Raw genomic sequence first — 19,001 nt, 5'->3', positions numbered from 1 at the left:
TCTTTCACTTAGCACAATTCCCTGGAAATTCATCCAAGTTGTTATATGTACTAGTAATCCTTTTCATTTTTATTGCTGAATACTATTCCACAGTTTTTTTTTTTTTTTGTTTTTTTTTTTTAATCCATTCAGCAGTTCAAGGACATCTGGGTTATTTTCAGCTTGGAGCTATTACAAACAAAGCTGCTATGTACATTTAAGTACAGATTTTTTGTGTGTGTGAGCACAAGTTTTCATTTCTCTGGGATAAATGCCCATGAGCATAATTCCTGGATCTTATAGTAGTTGCATCGTTAGTTTTGTAAAAAAAAACCTGCCAAACTGTTTTCTAGAATACCACTATCCATGATACGTTTCACATTATATATTCTCACTAGTAATATATGAGTGATTCAGTTTCTCTGTACCCCAGTCAGCACCTGGTTTTGTTGCTATTTTTTTATTTTAGCCATTCTGATAGACGTGTGGTGACATCCCATTGTGGTTTTAATGTGTATTTTCCTGGTGGATAATGATGTTGAACATCTTTTCATGTGCTAACAGTGTCTTCTGAGGTACTCATCCTTCCTTATGTATGTATGTATTTTCCATATTTATTGAGATATAATTGATATATGAGTTTAAGGTGTACAATTGATAATTTGATCCACGTATATGAAGACCGTTCTCAACTAATGATTGGGTTATGTCTCAATAAACCTATCTTGAGTTGAAAATATCACATTGAAAATGCAGTCAATACACTTAACCTACCAATCAACCACAGGTTAGCCTAGCCTATCTTAAATGTGCTCAGAACACTTACATTGTATGCGTAGAGTTGGGAAAAATCACCTAACACAAAGCCTATTTTATAATAAAGTACTGACCAACTCATGTAACTTATTGAATACTGTACTGAAAGTGAAAAATAAAATGGTTGTCTGGGTGAGTGTGTAGATTATTTAACCTTGTGATCACATGGATGATTGGGAGCTGTGGTTCCCTGCTACTGCCCAGCATTATAAGATAGTATGATATTGCATATTGTCAGCCTGGGAAAAGATCAACATTCAGAATTCTAAGTACAGTTTTCTACTGAATGCATATTGCTTTTGCACCACCATAAAGTTGAAAAATTATTGGTCAAACCATCATAAGTCAGGGACCATCTGTATTATGAAGTGGTTATCACAATAAGGTTAGTTAACACCTCCATCCCTTTACATAATTGCCATTTATTTTTCTGGTGAGAATACTTAAGATTTACTGTCTATGTAATTTTCAAGTATATAATACAATATTGTTAACTATAGTCACTGTGCTGTACATTAGATTCCCGGAACTTATTTGTCTTATGACTGGAAGTTTGTGCCCTCTGACCACTATCTCCTCATTATCCCTACCCCCAGCCTCTGGAAACCTATTCTAGTCTCTGTTTCTGTGAGTTCAGTTCGTTTAGATTTTACAGATAAGTGAGATCATACACTATTTGCCTTTCTCCCTTTTAAGTTATTTCACTTAGCACAATGCCCTCCAGTTTCCTCTGTGTAGTTGCAAATGGTAGGATTTCTTTGTTACTTTTTTATGGCAGAAAAATATTCTATTGTATATGTACATATTCCATTACATGTAGAAGATAAATAATATATAAAAATCATATATGCACGTCACATTTTCTTTATCCATTCATCCACTGATGAATACATAAGTTGTTTCCATGTCTTGGCTAATGCTGCAGAGAATGTGGGAGTGCAATGATCTCTTTGGCAACCAGATTTCAAATCTTTTGGATATATTTCCAGAGGAGGAGTTGCTGGATCATATGGCAGTTCTATTTTTAATTTTTTGAGAAACCTCCATCCTGTTTTCCATAGTGGCTGCACAAATTTACATTCCCACTAACAGTGCACATGGAAGCCCATCCATTTTTGACAGGGCCATTGCATAGGAAATAGTCCCTCTCTCTTCCAGGCTTGGCCTCTTCCCAAACAGAGATAGAAGAGGTGCCTTCCACAGAATCCCATGCCCAACCCCGGGTAACTTGTAACTTCCTGCTGAAAAGCTGCCTCCTTCATCAGACCCTCATCTCTAAGTGGGCAGAGGCAGTTTTGCTCAGCTCAGAATCATCCCCAGCCAACATATTGCTTGTCACAGATCAAGTGACATTTCTTCAATGAATGAATAATAAAAAACAGAATGACTTCAGTGTTAAAAAGAGGTGTTGGCACAGAGAAAGAATGGATTAAGGAACCGGGCGAGGCATGGTGGTTGTCACCCCATTAACCACTCTGTAGGCCAGCTGTGGAGCTAAACCTGGTGCCCAGAACTTGACCCGGCGCGTGCGCAGCGTTCTCCGCTCGGCCCCGCCCCAACCCCGCCCCTCAGTACTTCTCTGCAGGCCCCTCTACGGTCAGCAACCAATTAGGGAGAGGAGGCGGTCCCGGTTGGCGCGGTGCTCCTTGGGTAGTGTCCATAGTTACTGTTGCTAAGGCTCCCGCTTGCCGGAAGTGGTGGGATTCAGAAGTTTTGGGAACCTGAGCCTGAGAGAGGTCAAGGGTCAGTGCAGAGCCTGGAGGAGATGGTGAAGCAGACCATCCAGATTTTCGCGAGAGTGAAGCCTACTGTCCGGAAGCAGCAACAAGGGGTACGGGCAGCGAGGGCGCCGGCGCGGCGGGGCCTCCCAGGCAGGGGAGGGACGGCACGCGGGGCGCTAGGCTGGAGCGGGGGGGTCGGCTCAAGAGTCCTGCACACTCTGCCGAGGCTCCCGGGCCGCCAAGCAGACACCAGTGTCCCGCTGTCAGGGTAGACACCCAGGTCACTCTCGCCCAGCAGAGCACCCCCCCCACCCCCCCACCTCGGGCGCGGACGTCGTGCACAGACCCCCTACGGGCCCCTGGGCATCTATATTCACGCAGGGCCAACGAATGCGTTTGCGCGTTCGTGCGCGCACACAGGGACCGTGCCTCAACTCGGCGGTCTTATCGCACCTTTCCTGGGAGCGGTGACGCAGCTCTGTATACTCTACGCAAAGATGCGCCCAAACGTATGTTTCTCACCGGGGCAGAACGTGTCAGCAAGAGATGCGTGTCCATACATGTCTGAGATGTTACAGATAATGTAGGTAGATACACACCAAAAACATATCTCTGTGGCCCTGCGCACAGTGGACCCTTAGGAATTTGTTGCCTAACTACATTGCATTGTGCAACACAAACATGAACCTGTGACGTATACTTATTGCAGATGTAGATATTTTTGCATCCCTAAACAAAGAATACACATACACTCTTCATTCTGAAAACGTTAACTGAGCATTTACTAGGTGCTTCCTCTAGTGTGCTAAACTCAGAGGTATGGAGAAGGTTAAGTCATTGCCCTTGCCATGAGCAGGGATGTTTGGTGTGCTTCTTAAATGCTTCAAAACCCGGTTTTTTTCTCCCGAGAAAGAGCATGGTGGTTCTCACCACTCAGGTGTTTTGTCTACATTATCTCAGATTCTCAGGAGAATCCTGCAAGGTTGATGTCATTTTCCTCATTTTGTAGATGAGGAAACAGAGTCTCAGGTAGATTAAATAATGTGGCCAAGCCATCCACTCAATGAGAGGCAGAACCCTGATTTTAATTAAGGACTTTTTATTCTAAAGTTCTTAGCTCTTCAGACAAAACTTTTTTGCCTCCCAAAGTGGACTAGGTAAGGACAATCTGGGTCTTACTCATGAGTGCCTGGAATGGGTATATTATTAATAATATTTTATATCTACCCATATGTACAATGTGTATATGTGTAACAGTATATCATAATGTATCATTTGCCTTGTGAAATTTATGTATTTAAAGCAAGAAATAGACATCTTTGTCATCATCGTCATGAACAGTTTTTTTACTCACAGAATACTTTAAGATGCATGAGAAAAGTCCAAAGAAAATACGTGGCTTTTTTTTTAAAGGAATAAAACAGTGTAGAAAGAAACCATCGATATCTTCCCATTTTCTCTTCTATTATATTCACTTACAAAAAGGTTTTTAAAAGTGCATCATCCATACCAAGTGTTTTATATGTAAAGTCCCTATGTACTTCTTAAGACTCTTAGCCAAAAATATGGGGCTTGTCTACATAGATTCAGCAGTGGGAAGCAGGTGCTTCAAGATTGGGGGGAGGGGTGGGAGTGAAGGTGGGGAGGGGGTTGATAGAGAATCTTGGAGGTAACTTTGAACTTTCTCTTTTTTTAAAGTTCATTGTTTGGGTATTTTACTGTGCCTTCTTTTGCATTTTTAAAAAATGTTTATTTATTTATTTTGAGAGACAGAGACAGAGCATGAGCAGGGGAGGAGCAGAGAGAGAGACACAGAATCCAAAACAGGCTCCAGGCTCGACCTGTCAGCACAGAGCCCCACGCGGGGCTTGAACTCACAAACCGTGAGATCATGACCTGAGCCGAAGCCGGACGCTCAACCGACTGAGCCACCCAGGCGCCCCTCTTTTGCATTTTTTTAAGTTTATTTATTTATTTTGAGAGAGACAGCGTGAGTGGGGGAGGGGCAGGGGGAGAGGGAGAGGGAGAATCCCAAGCAGGCTCTGTGCTGTCAGCCTGGAGCCCGATGCAGGGTTCAAACTCAGGAAACTGTGAGATCATGACCGAGCTGAAACCAAGGATGCTTAACTGACTGAGCCACCCAGGTGCCCCTTCTGCATTTCTTTGGTGAGGTCCTGTGGAGTGGATTGCTCAATACTCCAGGGAGTATTTGTGGGTCTCGTACTGTATTTTTATAATGGCATATTCTTACCAAGTTGCAACATTATGCCACGTACACAAAAATAAGAGAACACAGATGAATGCATTTTGAGTTAGTGTATCCCTGCTTTCCCTTAGACATCCCACTTTTTAGCACCCCTTTTGCTCCTGAGAGATGTATGGTTATGCAGCCTGTAACATTCACCCAAGAGAAATTCAAAGGTATTTTTCTTTCTTTCCTCTTCATTTTGGGCTCCATGACTTCATTAGTCTTTTTCCTTCAGGCACTATAAAGTAAATGGTAATAATTTATGGAATGGTAACTTAGAAGCTACATTAGACAAACGTCTGATAATTTTAGCAATGGCCATGCTTTTAATTTGTATAGTGCTTTTAATACATTTAAAAACATGGTTACATTTGTCCTTGCATTTCTTCTAATTGTCTTCTAGGTATAAAAATCCCGCTGTGTCTCAAATTTAAGTATCGTTATGACTAAATGTAGAAAGTCCCTTTCTGGCTGAAAGGGACTTTTCTTTAATGCCTCAAAGAATGGCTTAATCAGAGAGGTAGAGGGTCACTCTTCTTATTGTAGTCGATGGTCCTTTCTGTCTTGTGAGCACTGAGTGTTACAGAATTTTTGAAAATGTGTGACTCACATTATAAGGAGTGCCTCACTCTTGTATGTTTCATGTCTTACACACCCCTTTCACTCACCTGTGTAGCCATTAACTTTTTTTTTCTTTAAGTGTAGTGCCCCACAGGATATAATTTTTAAGTGTCTCTTGAGAAAATCTAGCCATGGAAAGTCTCAGACCTGATGCCATTACTTTCTACAAATAATTTTATTTTACAGGATGACTTTTCTGCATGAATTCTTCACGTTTTAAGTGAGAGGGTTCAATAAAAATCTGCTTAGGAACATTATTTAGACTTTTGGGAGATTCAGGCAGGCTTTTACTTGTTTAAGAATATGACTTTCCCCCCATAATCAAGCATCTAAATGAGTCTTAAACAGGAAATATTGCCTGTCAGAAAGAATTTTATTTCCTGGTGAAAGACAAGAAGTCTTTTTTCAAAAAAAAACGCTAAATCTAATGACTAACATTTTTTATGGTGCATTACAAAATGCTTCCATTTCCATGACATCATTTATCCCCACAGCAATCTTGTAAGGGAGGCATTTCTGTTTTCCTCATTTTATGAATAAAGGAACTGAGATTCAGAACGTGGTGGCTGGTCATGCAGCTGGTAAATTGAGCTCAGTGTTGGATGCAAGTCTTTGGGTACCAAATCTTACACTATTCTTTATTCCACATGACTTCTTTATAGGCTTGAGTCTTGATTTTCCTGGCCAGTAAATAAAGGAGTAGGTAACCAAGAAGAGAATCAGAGCATTTACGGTTGTAAGGGGGTTGGTGGAGACCCTTCATTTCCATATCACTTTAGAGAGGTTAAGTGATTCCTCCCAGGTCCCTTACTAATTAGTGGCTGAACTGGGAGGAGAACCTTGAAGGTGACATCAAAGACATGAATTACATATGTCTTTTGAAACCACATGTCTTTTATCAAATGCCTGAATATGTCTCACGGACACTTGGGCTGCTTTGAATATAACTTGAATTAGAGCATTCTTGTGAGCTCCCTGAGAAGTCCCAGACCCAGTCCTTTGATCTGCCTCGGCCACTTTGTAAATGCTCAGAAATGCTTGTTGGTTGTAGTAAGATGTTAATTTCTGGTACATAATTCCAGAGCAGTACTTAGATTGATGTCCTGCTTTCAGAACTATTAGTTTCTCTATGACAGAGACACTCAAATGCTCAAACTGGAATATTAGATCATTCAAAGGTGAGCTGAGCTTGGGTAGAGCACCAATTTAGGTTTTACCTCTTTTCCAGTTCTATATATTTGTTTGAGTCTGCACACAATTCAGAGGCAAAGTATCCAAATTATGCTATGTTATGGTCTATCTTGAAAGTATAATTTTTGTACAATCACAATGCCTATCATGATAACATGTTCATAGTTCAGGCCTTAATTTTACCGTGATATGTTCATTGATTGTCTTCATGTTTGCAGATTTATTCCATAGATGAAGATGAAAAATTAACACCTAGCTTGGAAATTATCGTACCTCACGATTTGGCAGATGGATTTGTGAATAATAAGCGAGAAAGCTACAAATTTAAGTAAGTTTATCGTTCTCTTTCATTTGTGTTTCACTATGGAACTCTTGTGGTGCATTAATATCCACTGTGAAAGCATTAGTACTATTTCTCAGGGAGAGTGTAGTGTGGTTCTCAATCTCCTCCAGTAGGTAGATTTCAAATTGTCTTTTCATTGCTGTGCCTACAGTTGAAAAGAGGGTGTATTTCTCTATCCAAGATGCTGTCCCAAGATCCCAGCCTTTCTTTGCTGCATCTGCTTATCTAGTGTTGTCCTTTTCCTACGTGGCCTACTACGGTTTGACACTTACAGGAAGCTCAGTGTAGGACTAAACTTTGTTAAAGTCAAGAACTTATGTGCCCTGTATAGATGAACCTTCTTCACAACATAAATGATATGTGGACCTCATATGCCCGTATGTATGCTCCATATTGGTATTGTCCAAGGTAGTGACCACTAGCCCACGGGTAGCTCTTAAGCACTTGAAATGTAGCTGTTTCCTGAACTGGGATGTGCTCTAAGTATAAAATAGATCAAGGAGTTTTGAAGTCTTAGCGTGAAAAAAAAAAGAAGAATGTAAAACATCTCAAGAATTTTTTCATATTGATTGCATATTAAAATGATAACACTTTGGGAGGCGCCTGGGTAACTCAGTCGGTTAAGCGTCAGACTTTGTCTCAGGTCATGATCTCGTGGTTTGTGGGTTCGAGCCCTGCATCAGGCTCTGTGCTGACAGCCCAGAGCCTGGAGCCTACTTCAGATTCTGTGTCTGTCTCTCTCTCTGCCCCTCCCCACTTGTGCTCTGTGTCTCTCTCTCTCATGAAATGAATGAACATTAAAAAAAAATGGTAACGTTTTGGGATATTTTGGATTCAAAGCAGATTATTAAAATTAACTTTATGTGTTTCTTTCTTAAGAAAACAGTGGCTACTGGAAAATTTTAAATTACATATATACTCACATTTATGGATTGCATGATATTTCTTTTGGACACTGCTGAACTGTAGGGATCAGGTGCAACGTACCCAACAGCCACCCCTGGATTGTCATCAGTGCCTTTGGTCCAGATTCTCTTTGAGTAGCCAGTCTTTGAATTGGGGTGGGGGGGGGGGAGGGGGTGCGGTTTGGGCTACTTCGTGCTGCCTTTATTCTGTAGCTTCAGATTGTGCTGGTTTCTTTCATGCCTACTTTTGACTTTTAAAGCAGTTTGAGCCCAAGTTAAAGCCATATTTGATCTCTGCCTGAATTTAGGGAGTGGATTTGTGGGTCCTGCTGAAAGAATCCTAATTGCTGTCTTGCATTTCTCTCCAGGCTGCTCTTTTTTTTTTTTTTTAATGTTTATTTATTTATTTTGAGAGATAAAGAGAGTGGGGGGAGGGGCAGAGAGAGAGGGAGAGAGAGAATCCTAAGCAGGCTCAGTGCTGTCAGCGCAGAGCCCAACATGGGGTTTGATCTCATGAACCATGAGATTATGACCTGAGCTGAAACCAAGAGTCAGACGCTTAACCAACTGAGCCCCCCAGGTGCCCCTCTTCCCAGGCTATTTGCACGGGCCCTGTTTTAATAGTTTCTGCTCTTGAGCTTTGCATAAAACCCATCCAGATATTGTTTACCATTGTTTATGGTTCTCTCTTTCTCTAATTCTTATTTATTCCTCTTTATTTATGTATGTCTTGTGTAAGTTCTCTTTGGTTTTGACAGCCTACCCTTTGTGCCTCATTTATATATTTCTCCTTCCACCTGTACCCCATCTGCTTGTGTCTCCTTGTATCATAAGCAAAGGTGGGATTGCTAGCACGCGGTTGCAGAGTGAGGTGGTCCTCACCCTGTCTTTTTGGCTTCCCATTGCCTTTCGTTGTCTTCTTTAAGGAGTAGGCTTATAAAACATGACTTATTTTTTGTGAAGCGGGCCATTTCCCGCTGATGTAAGCATGCTACCCTACTTGGGCTTTTATGACAGCTGGGCAAAGACCGTCTCTAAAAAGCCACAGTTTGCTGAAACAGTTTATTCAGCATGATTCTATGTGACTGTTAGGAAGCGATTGGCCATGTCTCTATCTATGGGCCCTTTCCAAAGTATTTTTTCTATTATGTAGGTACAAATAGTGCCTTTAAACATGTTCATTGAAAAAGTGTTATTTGCTGGGGCACCAGCTCAGGTCATGATCTCCTGGTTCATGAGTTTGAGCCCTGCATTGGGCTCTGTGTGGGACAGCATGGAGCCTGCTTGGGATTCTCTCTCTCCCTTTCTCTGCCCCTTCCCCACTTGCACACACTCACTTGCACTTTCTCTCAAAATAAATAACAAATAAGCTTTTTAAAAAAGAAAAAGTGGGGCACCTGGGTGGCTCAGTCGGTTAAGCGTCTGACTTCAACTCAGGTCACGATCTCACGGTCTGTGAGTTCGAGCCCCGCGTCGGGCTCTGGGTTGATGGCTCAGAGCCTGGAGCCTGCTTCGGATTCTGTGTCTCCCTCTCTCTCTGACCCTCCCCCGTTCATGCCTGTCTCTCTCTGTCTCAAAAATAAATAAATGTTAAAAAAAATTAAAAAAAAAAGAAAAGAAAAAGTGTTATTTGCTTATTTTTAAAGTTTATTTACTTCAAAGGAGAGAGTGAGAGAGAGCATGAGTGGGGGAGGGGAAGAGAGAGAGATTGAGAGGGAGAGAGAGAGAATCCCAAGCAGGCTCCACAGTGTCAGTGCAGAGCCCAATGTGAGGCTCGAACTCACAACCGTGAGATCATGACCTGAGCTGAAATCAGAGTGAGGTGCTTAACTGACTAAGCCACCCAGATGTCCCTATCTGCTTATTTTTCATCCTCTTATTCATTCTTTCAAAGTCTCTAGATTAAAGATACTGGCTTTAGTATTTTAAATAAAGAGATTAATAAAGTATTTAACTTTAACCCATGTTCGGAGGTAGATATTTCAGCATTTTAAGGGTGTTTTTTCCCTAGAAAATTCATTCATTCAATCAACCAATATTTATTGACCCTCCACTGTATGCCTTATAATGGCTAGGAATACAGCAGGGAGCGCAGCAAAGGCCCTGCTCCCATGGTGCTTACATTTTAGTGCGAGGAGGTGGTTAGGCAGATCAGAAGTGCAGTATATATCAGAAAGTGTAGGGGCGCCTGGGTGGCGCAGTCGGTTAAGCGTCCGACTTCAGCCAGGTCACGATCTCGCGGTCCGGGAGTTCGAGCCCCGCGTCAGGCTCTGTGCTGACGGCTCAGAGCCTGGAGCCTGTTTCCGATTCTGTGTCTCCCTCTCTCTCTGCCCCTCCCCCGTTCATGCTCTGTCTCTCTCTGTCCCAAAAATAAATAAAAACGTTGAGAAAAAAAAAAAAAAAAAGAAAGTGTAAAGTGCCATGGAGAAAATATATGTCAGGCTGGGGAATAAGGAGTGCCGGGAAGAGGGGCAGCAAAGGGGAGGGATGGTTCCAGTGTTCATAGGGCAGTCAGGGAAGGTGTTATAGGAAGCTGCTAGTTGAGTTTGAAGGAGGGGAGGAAGTCAGACATTCAGCTATCTGAGGGATTGGGATTCCAGGCAAAGGAGATGCGAAGAGTGAAGAGCGAGTCCCTGAGGTGGGAGAGTGCTGGCATGTCTGAGGCAGAGTAAAGGGATCTGTGTGGCTGCAGGAGAGTGAGCAAGGGGAAGAGAGGGGAAGAAGAAGGTTAAAGGGGCGACAGAGTGACCAGATCGTAGGGAGCCCTGTAAGTCACTGTAAGGATTCTTTTGGGGGAGAAGTCATCGTAAGCTTTTTCTTCCCAAAACATTATGGGAAGGTAATGGAGGGTTTTGAGCAGAAGAATGAAATGATTTCACTTACATTTTAGCAGGATCATGTCTCCTGGCATGTGAAAATAGACCATAAGATTCTACTCAGACAGCTGTTTCAAGAGAGACCAGGCAAGAAACTATGGTAGCTTGGGCTGGAGTAGTAGCAAGTGGAAATGTTGAGAAATAGGTGGATGCTAGATGTATTTTGAAGGTTAGAGCTGACAGAGTTGGCCAATGGGTTGGATATAGAGTGTAATGGAAGGAGAGGGGTCAAGGGTGCCCTAAGGGTTTTGGACTGAATTTTCGAAAGGATGGAGTTGTTGTTTGCTAGGATGAGGAGGGTGAGTAAGAGCAAGTTTGGGATGGGAAGAGATGAGCATGTGCCAGATTTGCCCTGAAATTTACAAAGAGCCTACGCAACTTCCTGGTAAGTGAAAGGACCTCCAAGGAATCAGGACACTTAAGGTTTGTCTCAGGGAGCATTATTGATTAGCTCCAGGGCCATGTGTAAATTGCTTTATCTCCCTGGGCCTCAGGTTCCTCCTCAGTAAAAGATTCCACCGAACTTCTTAAGCTCTATGGTTCTATTTTGTTCTTCCGTGGTTTTCAGAAGCTAGTTGATCATAATGGCTCTTCAAATCACTATGTAACTACATTATATAAAATAAAATATTTTGGGATGATGATATTTGGTCTTTAATTAACATTGTATGATTTATTGAAATGCCTGCCATCTCTTTGCATGGCGGTGGATGTGATTCCTATTAGGGAGGTGGAGTTGGGAATGGCTGATTGATTCCCTCAGGCATCACCAGCCTGGTTAAAGAAGCAAATTGGCCTTATCATCATCATCCTCAAAAGCGCTGTTGAGTCTGTGCTCAGGTGAGCATTTGAATAGCCACGTCCCCGGTGAACAGCCATATCCGAAGGGGTGCACCTCATGGGTTTTGAGTATTCTGGGCACAGTTGGTAAGTACTACTGTCTAAGATAAAATCTTGCCTGCAAAATGACATGGTAGCCAGAGGGTCTGACAGTCTCTCTTTGTATGGTTTCATTGTTTGCTTCTTCAAAAGGAGGTTGAGAAGCTCTAAGGAACTTTTGAAGTTAACGTTGATTAAAGACAATGAATTTCATTCCATTTAGATTTCCCACCCATCTCCAGGCATCCTTCTGAACTCCTTCATAGTGCAAATAGTCCCACATTTCATGTAGTCTCTACTGTAATTGAACATGTGTCCGACTCACTTGTGAGTCACAAGTGAGACACGTAGACCAAAGGTTCCTAAGCCACTCTGAAAGCTGCTTCAGATGCCCTCAACATGTTTGTTTTACAGGTTTTGCTTTAAAGCCACACCACCCCTAATTTTGATTTTGAACAAATTTAAATACGCAGGAGAGGTAGAAGAATAATGCGATTGCCTCTCCTCTATGCTTGGTAGAGGATTCACCAATTGTTAACATTTGCCCTATTTGTTTATGCTTCTCTTCTTTTTTTCCCTTACTCCCCCTCCTCCTTTCCTTCCCCATTTCTCTCTCTCTTACTTTCTTTGTGATCTTTTTTTAAATTTTTTTTTTTTCAACGTTTATTTATTTTTGGGACAGAGAGAGAGCATGAACGGGGGAGGGGCAGAGAGAGAGGGAGACACAGAATTGGAAACAGGCTCCAGGCTCTGAGCCATCAGCCCAGAGCCTGACGCGGGGCTCGAACTCACGGACCGCGAGATCGTGACCTGGCTGAAGTTGGACGCTTAACCAACTGCGCCAACCAGGCGCCCCTGTGATCTTTTTTTAATGTTTATTTATTTTTGAGAGAGAGAGAGAGAGAGAGAGAGAGAGAGACAGTGTGTGAGTGGGAGAGGGACAAGAGAAAGAGGAAGAGAGAGAATCCCAAATGGGCTCCACGCTGACAGCAGAGAGCCTAATGCGGAGCTTGAACTCACAAACTGTGAGATCATTACCTGAGCCAAAATCAGGAGTCAGACGCTTAACCCACTGAGACACCCCCGCACCCCTGTTCATGATCTTGTAATGAGGACCATACTTGCTGGTAGCACCTTCCCACACTATAAAAGAATATTGTGTGTCTCCTACCCCAAGTTTCCCACTGTGCCTGTGCCCCTGTACCAAGCTCAGTGCCATTGGGAGAAGAGCAGCATTGACACCATTCTACCTCCCCGAGGCCCTGGCCTGGCCAATCTGATAAAGCCTTTTCTTTGCAGGACAGGTCTGTCTTCATTTACTTTTTGACTTTTGATTCACGATCAACCAAATGGGACAAAACTATCCTGCAAACTAAGTCACGGAGGCAGCGCCCATTAATGGAAAATCAACTTCAGTTCACGATTTTAAAACTAAGTTCTATAATCATACATTTCACAGCTGTGTCCTTCCCTTACAGGTCAGACATCAGAAGCTCTTTGGGTGTTTACATCCTGTTCTTGGGTTTCCATTTCACGCACTTATCTGGATTTGAATTTGATGCCAGTTGCAGACACTGTCCCTCTTGAGACCTAAAGAACACACAGTTTATTATTTGGTTCAAAGCTGCTGCAGTTTTTCAGAGGGATTTATTGTGCAGATCTTGTCAAAGCAATACTGTTTACCCACCATGTGTATACAGGGGTACAACAGTGCAGTGTGGTTGGGACTACAGGGCAAACATTGTGTTAGGTTAGGTAAGCCCAGTGATGTAAATATGGGGTCATTTACAAAGCTTTTGGGAAGAAAGTATTAATCCAATTGTGTTTGAAGCTCAGCCTTGAAATAATCACCACTCTCATATTTGCAGATTTCAAAGAATTTTTGATCAGGGTGCAAACCAGGAGACCATTTTTGAAAACATTGCCAAACCAGTTGCCGAGAGGTAGGATTTCCTATGTTTTGTTCGATGGGTTAGTGGTTTTCATCTTGTCTTCAATTTTCAGATAATTGTGGTAATGTCCTTTGGTGTATCAATTATATACTCAGGCTACAGGGCATGTCATGATGATAGTATTAATACCTTCTATCCATGTAGCTGTTTGTTTTAGATTTAGAAGCTGAGCCTCAAAACAAGCCAGTGAGATAGACAGAATAGCCACTATTACTCCCATTTTAAAAGATACATACCTCTCTGAGGATTGGAGAGATTAAGTGACATGCTCAGGATTCCATGGCTAGTGGTGGTGGACTCCTGGGTGGTTTCTGTTAACTGCAGGGCTCTTTCATCAATACAGCATTTCAAACATATGGTTGGAGGGATGAAGGATGAGGTATGGGTGACACCTGGGAGGCCTACTAATGGTTGACCCAGCTGTACCTCAGTGTAATAACTACTTTTCAAAGCTTGGTCCTTAGTTCTTACATCCCTTGTGTTTCTACATATTTAGACAGTTCTAGGCTACTGACCGTTGGAACCAAGCTCACATGAGAATACCCAATAAATCAGAATGCCATTGTATTAGTATATATTGGCAAAGTCTCTTTGGGACCAGACGCTCAACGTCTCTTTGGGACCTTTGATAAGCACGGTCTCCTCTTGTAGGGAATCTGTATGGGAAACTACTACTACTTAAGGTTATTTTCTGATCCTGACATTAGTTGGATAATTTTGATGATCTCATAATCCCCAAATACATCTGTCTTTATGCTTACAATAAAAAATGTACAGACAGTCCCCAACTTAGGATGGTTCAGTTAATGATTGGTCAGCTTTAGGGTGGTGTGAAAGTGATAGGCATTCAGTAGAAATCCTATTCTGAATTTCGAATTTCGACCTTTTCCCGGGCTGGGGATACACAGCACAGTGCTCTCTCATGATGCTGGGCAGAGGCAGCGAGCACAGCTCCCTGTCAGCCACACGATCACAAGGGTCAGCAACCAATGCTCTTACAACCATTCTGTCCCCATATAACCATTCTGTTTTTCACTTTCAGCACAGTACTTAATAAATTACATGAGGTATTCAACACTTTAGTATAAAACAGGCTTTGTGGTAGATGTTTTTAGCCACCTGTAGGCTAATTAAGGTTCTGGGCACACTGAACGTGGGCTAAGCTGAGCTATGATATTCGGTAAGCTAGGTGTATTAAGTGCATTTTCAACTTAGGGTATTTTCAACTTACTGTGGGTTTATCGGATGGAACCTCATTGTAGGTGGAGGAAGATCTATACCTGCTAAGTAGACCCATTTTTAATTCCACTAATCGGTGTACCCTCTCCCACAGATATTGCTGGAAACTCAATGTCACCTTTTGTCTTTCAAACTCCTTTGTTTTATGAATCTTACTCAAACTAAGTCTTTCTCTTTTAATACAATCTTTCTCCACGGTGGGTGAAATACAGTTGAGTAGGCTTCGGCTATTTTAGTTACAGTCACAGTTCAATAACCTCTTTAGGTTAAATTCAGATCTCCTTGGTGTGCCTGGGTGGCTCAGTTGGTTAAGCCTCTGACTCTTGATTTTGGCCCAGATTATGATCTCGTGGTTCAGGAGCTTGAGCCCCACATTGGGGCTGTCAGTGCAGAACCTGCTTGGGGTTCTCCTTCTCATCCCCTTTTGCTGCCCTTCCCCTGCTCATGTTTGTGCTCTCTCTCTCTCTCCGAAAACAAATAAACTTGAAAAAAAATTCAGAGCTCCTTGACTGGATGTCACACTTGTCTAAAATTCTCTTCCTTTTAGTAATCTTTTGGGTTATGTCATTTTTCAGATAGCTGACCTCATTTTGAAATTTCCTAAAATCATTCAGGGAGAGAGCCTTCGTTTCGGTTTCCTGGATGTCTGGTATTTCTTCTCATTACTAATGAGCTCTTCCGTCTTGAGCCCACCTCCCCTCCAGCTCTTGTTGGGTCTCTGGGCCTGGAGTCATCTTCCTTCAGAGATCTGCATGGTTGTCCTTGAAGTCTTGCTCCTTTGTCAGCTTCTCAGGAAGGCCTTCCTTTATTAGCTGCATTTGAAATTGCACTCCCTTTCACCCTTCCCCATTTTATTTTTTTTAGCACTTATCACCATCTGACATACTACCTAGTTGGGTTGTTTATTAGTGTTCTGGTCCATCCTTCTCTAGAACAAAAGCTCCACACAGGCTGGGATTTGTTTTGTTCACTGACTTGACAATGACACCCAATCCGATGATGATGAGATTTCAAGAATGACAGGCATTTTCATCCAGGCTGCCCAAGTTGTTCCTAGTGGAGCCTATCTTTCAGCAATAGGAAGCATTCCTCTTTGTCCTTTTTAGTACTTACCTCCTTGTATCCCATTTTTCCTGAAAATATTTTTGCTATTTTATTTTTTTCTGTTAGCCTTTACCTAGTTTATCTTTCTAGATCTCTTAATTCAACTTCCCTGTGACCTTTTGTTTTACTCTCTAAGTAAAAGATAGCTGGCCTTTGCTTTTCAGCCACACTCAGAGCCCCTGACCTGTAATGGGCTATTTGAACCTGTTTGTATCTGTTATGATTGTGATAATGATGTTTGGAGCCATCCTTCCGATTTTAATTTATTTTTTCCACTTACCATACTTTCCATTTTTTCCTCTTCTGCTGTTTGCTGGTTTGACTGTACTTGCCATTGCTGCTGATGCCCATTTTCTCCCTCAAGGTGTACGTTGTACTTCAGCCACTCCAGTGTTGTTGAAGTTCAGATATTTAAATTTTTTTTTTTTTCAACGTTTATTTATTTTTGGGACAGAGAGAGACAGAGCATGAACGGTGGAGGGGCAGAGAGAGAGGGAGACACAGAATCGGAAACAGGCTCCAGGCTCTGAGCCATCAGCCCAGAGCCTGATGCGGGGCTCGAACTCACCGACCGCGAGATCGTGACCTGGCTGAAGTCGGACGCTCAACCGACCGCGCCACCCAGGCGCCCCGAAGTTCAGATATTTAAACTCATTCTTTTGTTTTTTGTTTTCCCCTCAGTATCTAAAGTTTCTCCCCCTGTCTGTCTCTCACTTCGCACACTTCCACTTTGCCTTTCCTCCTTTTACAATCTCCAGTAATGGGACCAGCTGGTAACTGCATTCTGGATTGTTGTTAATCATTTTTATCATCAGCCTTTATTCGTATTTATCTCTGAGTTAATATTTGTTTCTTTGCTCATCACTGTTTCTTATACTTATGTCTACTTCTTGGATTCCTTTTGAGTATGGCTGGTAATAATTTCTTAGAGAGTTCAAGACTGGGGAACTTTTGGAAGCTTTTCATCCCCTTTCACAGTTAAAATGGAATTTGGGTATACAATAATTCTAGCTTAAACATTCCCTTCTCATGGGGCGCCTGGGTGGCTCAGTTGGTTAAGCGTCCGACTTCAGCTCAGGTCATGATCTCATGGTTCATAGGTTTGAGCTCCGCGTTGGGCTCTGTGCTGCTTGGGATGCTCTTTCTCCCTCTGTCTCTATCCTTCCCCCACTTGCTCGCTCTCTCTCAAAATAAATAAATAAACTTAAAAACAATTTCCTTTCTCTTGTAACTGTGAAGACACTGCTCTATTGCCTCTTTGCCAGAAGTGTTGCTGAAGAGATGTCAATGTCAATCTGTATCTTAGTTCTTAGGAAATGCCTTTTTTTTTTTTTTTTTTTTCTTTTCTGGAAGTTTTTAGGATGTTTGGATTTTGTTCTTTTTTTAATGGAATTTCATATCAGTGAATCCCTTGATAGTCTTGGTATGGCTATTTTTTCATGTGTTCATGTATTCTTGTCTCATTCAGCCATTTCTGTCTGAAAACTCTTTACATATTCAAGCTCGAGTGTTAGGTTATCACACTGTTAATATCTTTAATAATTAACACAATAATTCCCTTCCCTCCAACTTATTTTTGGAACTTCTGTTTCTATAACTAGCACTTCTCTCCTCCCAATATTATAACTGTCCATTCATAGTCCCCATCTCTTTGTTTTTTGGTTCTGAGTCCTGAAAGAATTTGTTAGCTCAGTGTTCTAGCATGGTAATTTCCTTTTCAGCTGTGCTTTTCATTCTTTGTCACCTGCCCCTCACATTTTTAATTTTAGCAATTTTATTTTTCACTTCTAGGAGATGGAAACAACGTCTGTTCTTGTTTATTGATATGATATCCTTCCTTTTCACTCTGAAGACAATTATTATCTTTGAATTGGCTTTTTTTCTATATACCTTTTTTTTTTAATGTTTATGCTCTACTATTGCTTTCCTCATATTTCATATTTCCCTCAGATACATATTTCCCTCAGGTACATATTTCCCTCAGATATTTGATGCTTTTAAGAAATACTTGCTATTCCCCCATGAAGATTAGTCTTCAGGAATACATGCTCAACAAAAATCCAGCCACTCAACTCGGCCCTTTGAAGGCTGTTCTGTTGGGTTAACCCATTGTAGCTTAATCCTGGTACTGTATACAGTTAAAGCTAAATAAAATTAGTGCTATTTCTTTCCAAAGTTGTGTAATTCAGGAGCCTTACTAATTTAGACTCATCTTTTCCTACTTAAGTCAAAAAATGACGTGATTGCATGACTACAGAACTGCATGCCAGTGGTGAGAAGTTATAAAACTTTACATTTGTGTCACTGGAAATTAAGTAAAAGAATCTTTGTGGTTAGTTGTTTATTATTTAGTACATCCCCCCTAGGAATCATTTTATCATTCTTCCTCTTTTGAACTTTGATTTTTCTGAAATATATCCTATGCAAAATCAGCCTTTTATCATATTAATTCACTCATTGGTTTTGGACTAATTTTTTATAAAGATAAAACTTAGTAGCTGCGCAAGTGTGTGTAGTATATGGTATTGCACCATATGAAAGAGCTTGTAGTTTTTTGTTTTTAATTTTATTATTGAAGTATAGTTGACATACAATATTATATTCATTTCAGGTGTAAGGAACTTGTGATTTTATTTGATATCTCACTCAGTGTTATTCTTCTCAAGCTGGGTTGCATCTATCTTTGGAGGATGTGGTGGTCTATCAGGGGATGCCTGAAGCCACAAGCCAAACCTGGCACATCATCCTGGAGGGTGAATCATCACCTGGAGGGTGAATTTTAGTGAAAAATTTAAGGAGAGAATGTTGAAGTCTAAACTTTTCTGAGGTCCCATCACATGCACTTGAAATTCAAAAGAATCCCAGGTCTTTGTGGTGCCTGGGTGGCTCAGTTGGTTAAGCGCCCGACTTCGGCTGGGGTCATGATCTCATAGTTCGTGCGTTCAAGCCCCATGTCAGGCTCTGTGCTGACAGCTCAGAGCCTGGAGCCTGTTTCAGATTCTGTGTCTCCCTCTCTCTCTCTGCCCCTCCCCTGTTCACACTCTGTCTCAAAAATAAATAAACAGCAAAACAAAAACAAAAACACACAAACAAAAAAACAAAAAGAATCCCAGGTCTTCAGCCAATC

At 41.7% G+C, this 19,001-nt stretch overlaps 1 protein-coding gene across 2 annotated transcripts in view; it reads left to right on the top strand.

Annotated features, from left to right (window-relative positions):
* The first annotated feature begins 2,448 nt into the window (after positions 1 to 2,448).
* Positions 2,449 to 19,001, top strand: part of KIF6 (kinesin family member 6) — a 384,724-nt gene continuing 368,171 nt past the window's right edge. The window contains exons 1-3 of one of the 2 annotated variants that reach the window (XM_086706761.1): positions 2,449 to 2,626; positions 6,795 to 6,904; positions 13,448 to 13,522. In XM_086706761.1, the coding sequence (XP_086562887.1) occupies positions 2,561 to 2,626; positions 6,795 to 6,904; positions 13,448 to 13,522 (251 nt within the window). In that variant the 5' untranslated portion in view covers positions 2,449 to 2,560. The remainder of the gene's footprint in view (positions 2,627 to 6,794; positions 6,905 to 13,447; positions 13,523 to 19,001) is intronic. The other variant, XM_086706762.1, reaches the window with a different exon arrangement.

The sequence above is a fragment of the Puma concolor genome, chromosome B2 (assembly GCF_028749965.1).
Source record: "Puma concolor isolate L17-30 chromosome B2, mPumCon1.1.hap2, whole genome shotgun sequence".
In the NCBI taxonomy this organism is placed as follows: Eukaryota; Metazoa; Chordata; class Mammalia; order Carnivora; family Felidae; genus Puma; species Puma concolor.
The sequence above is the reverse complement of the archived record's forward strand: the minus strand, read 5'-3'. Positions and strand labels throughout refer to the sequence as shown.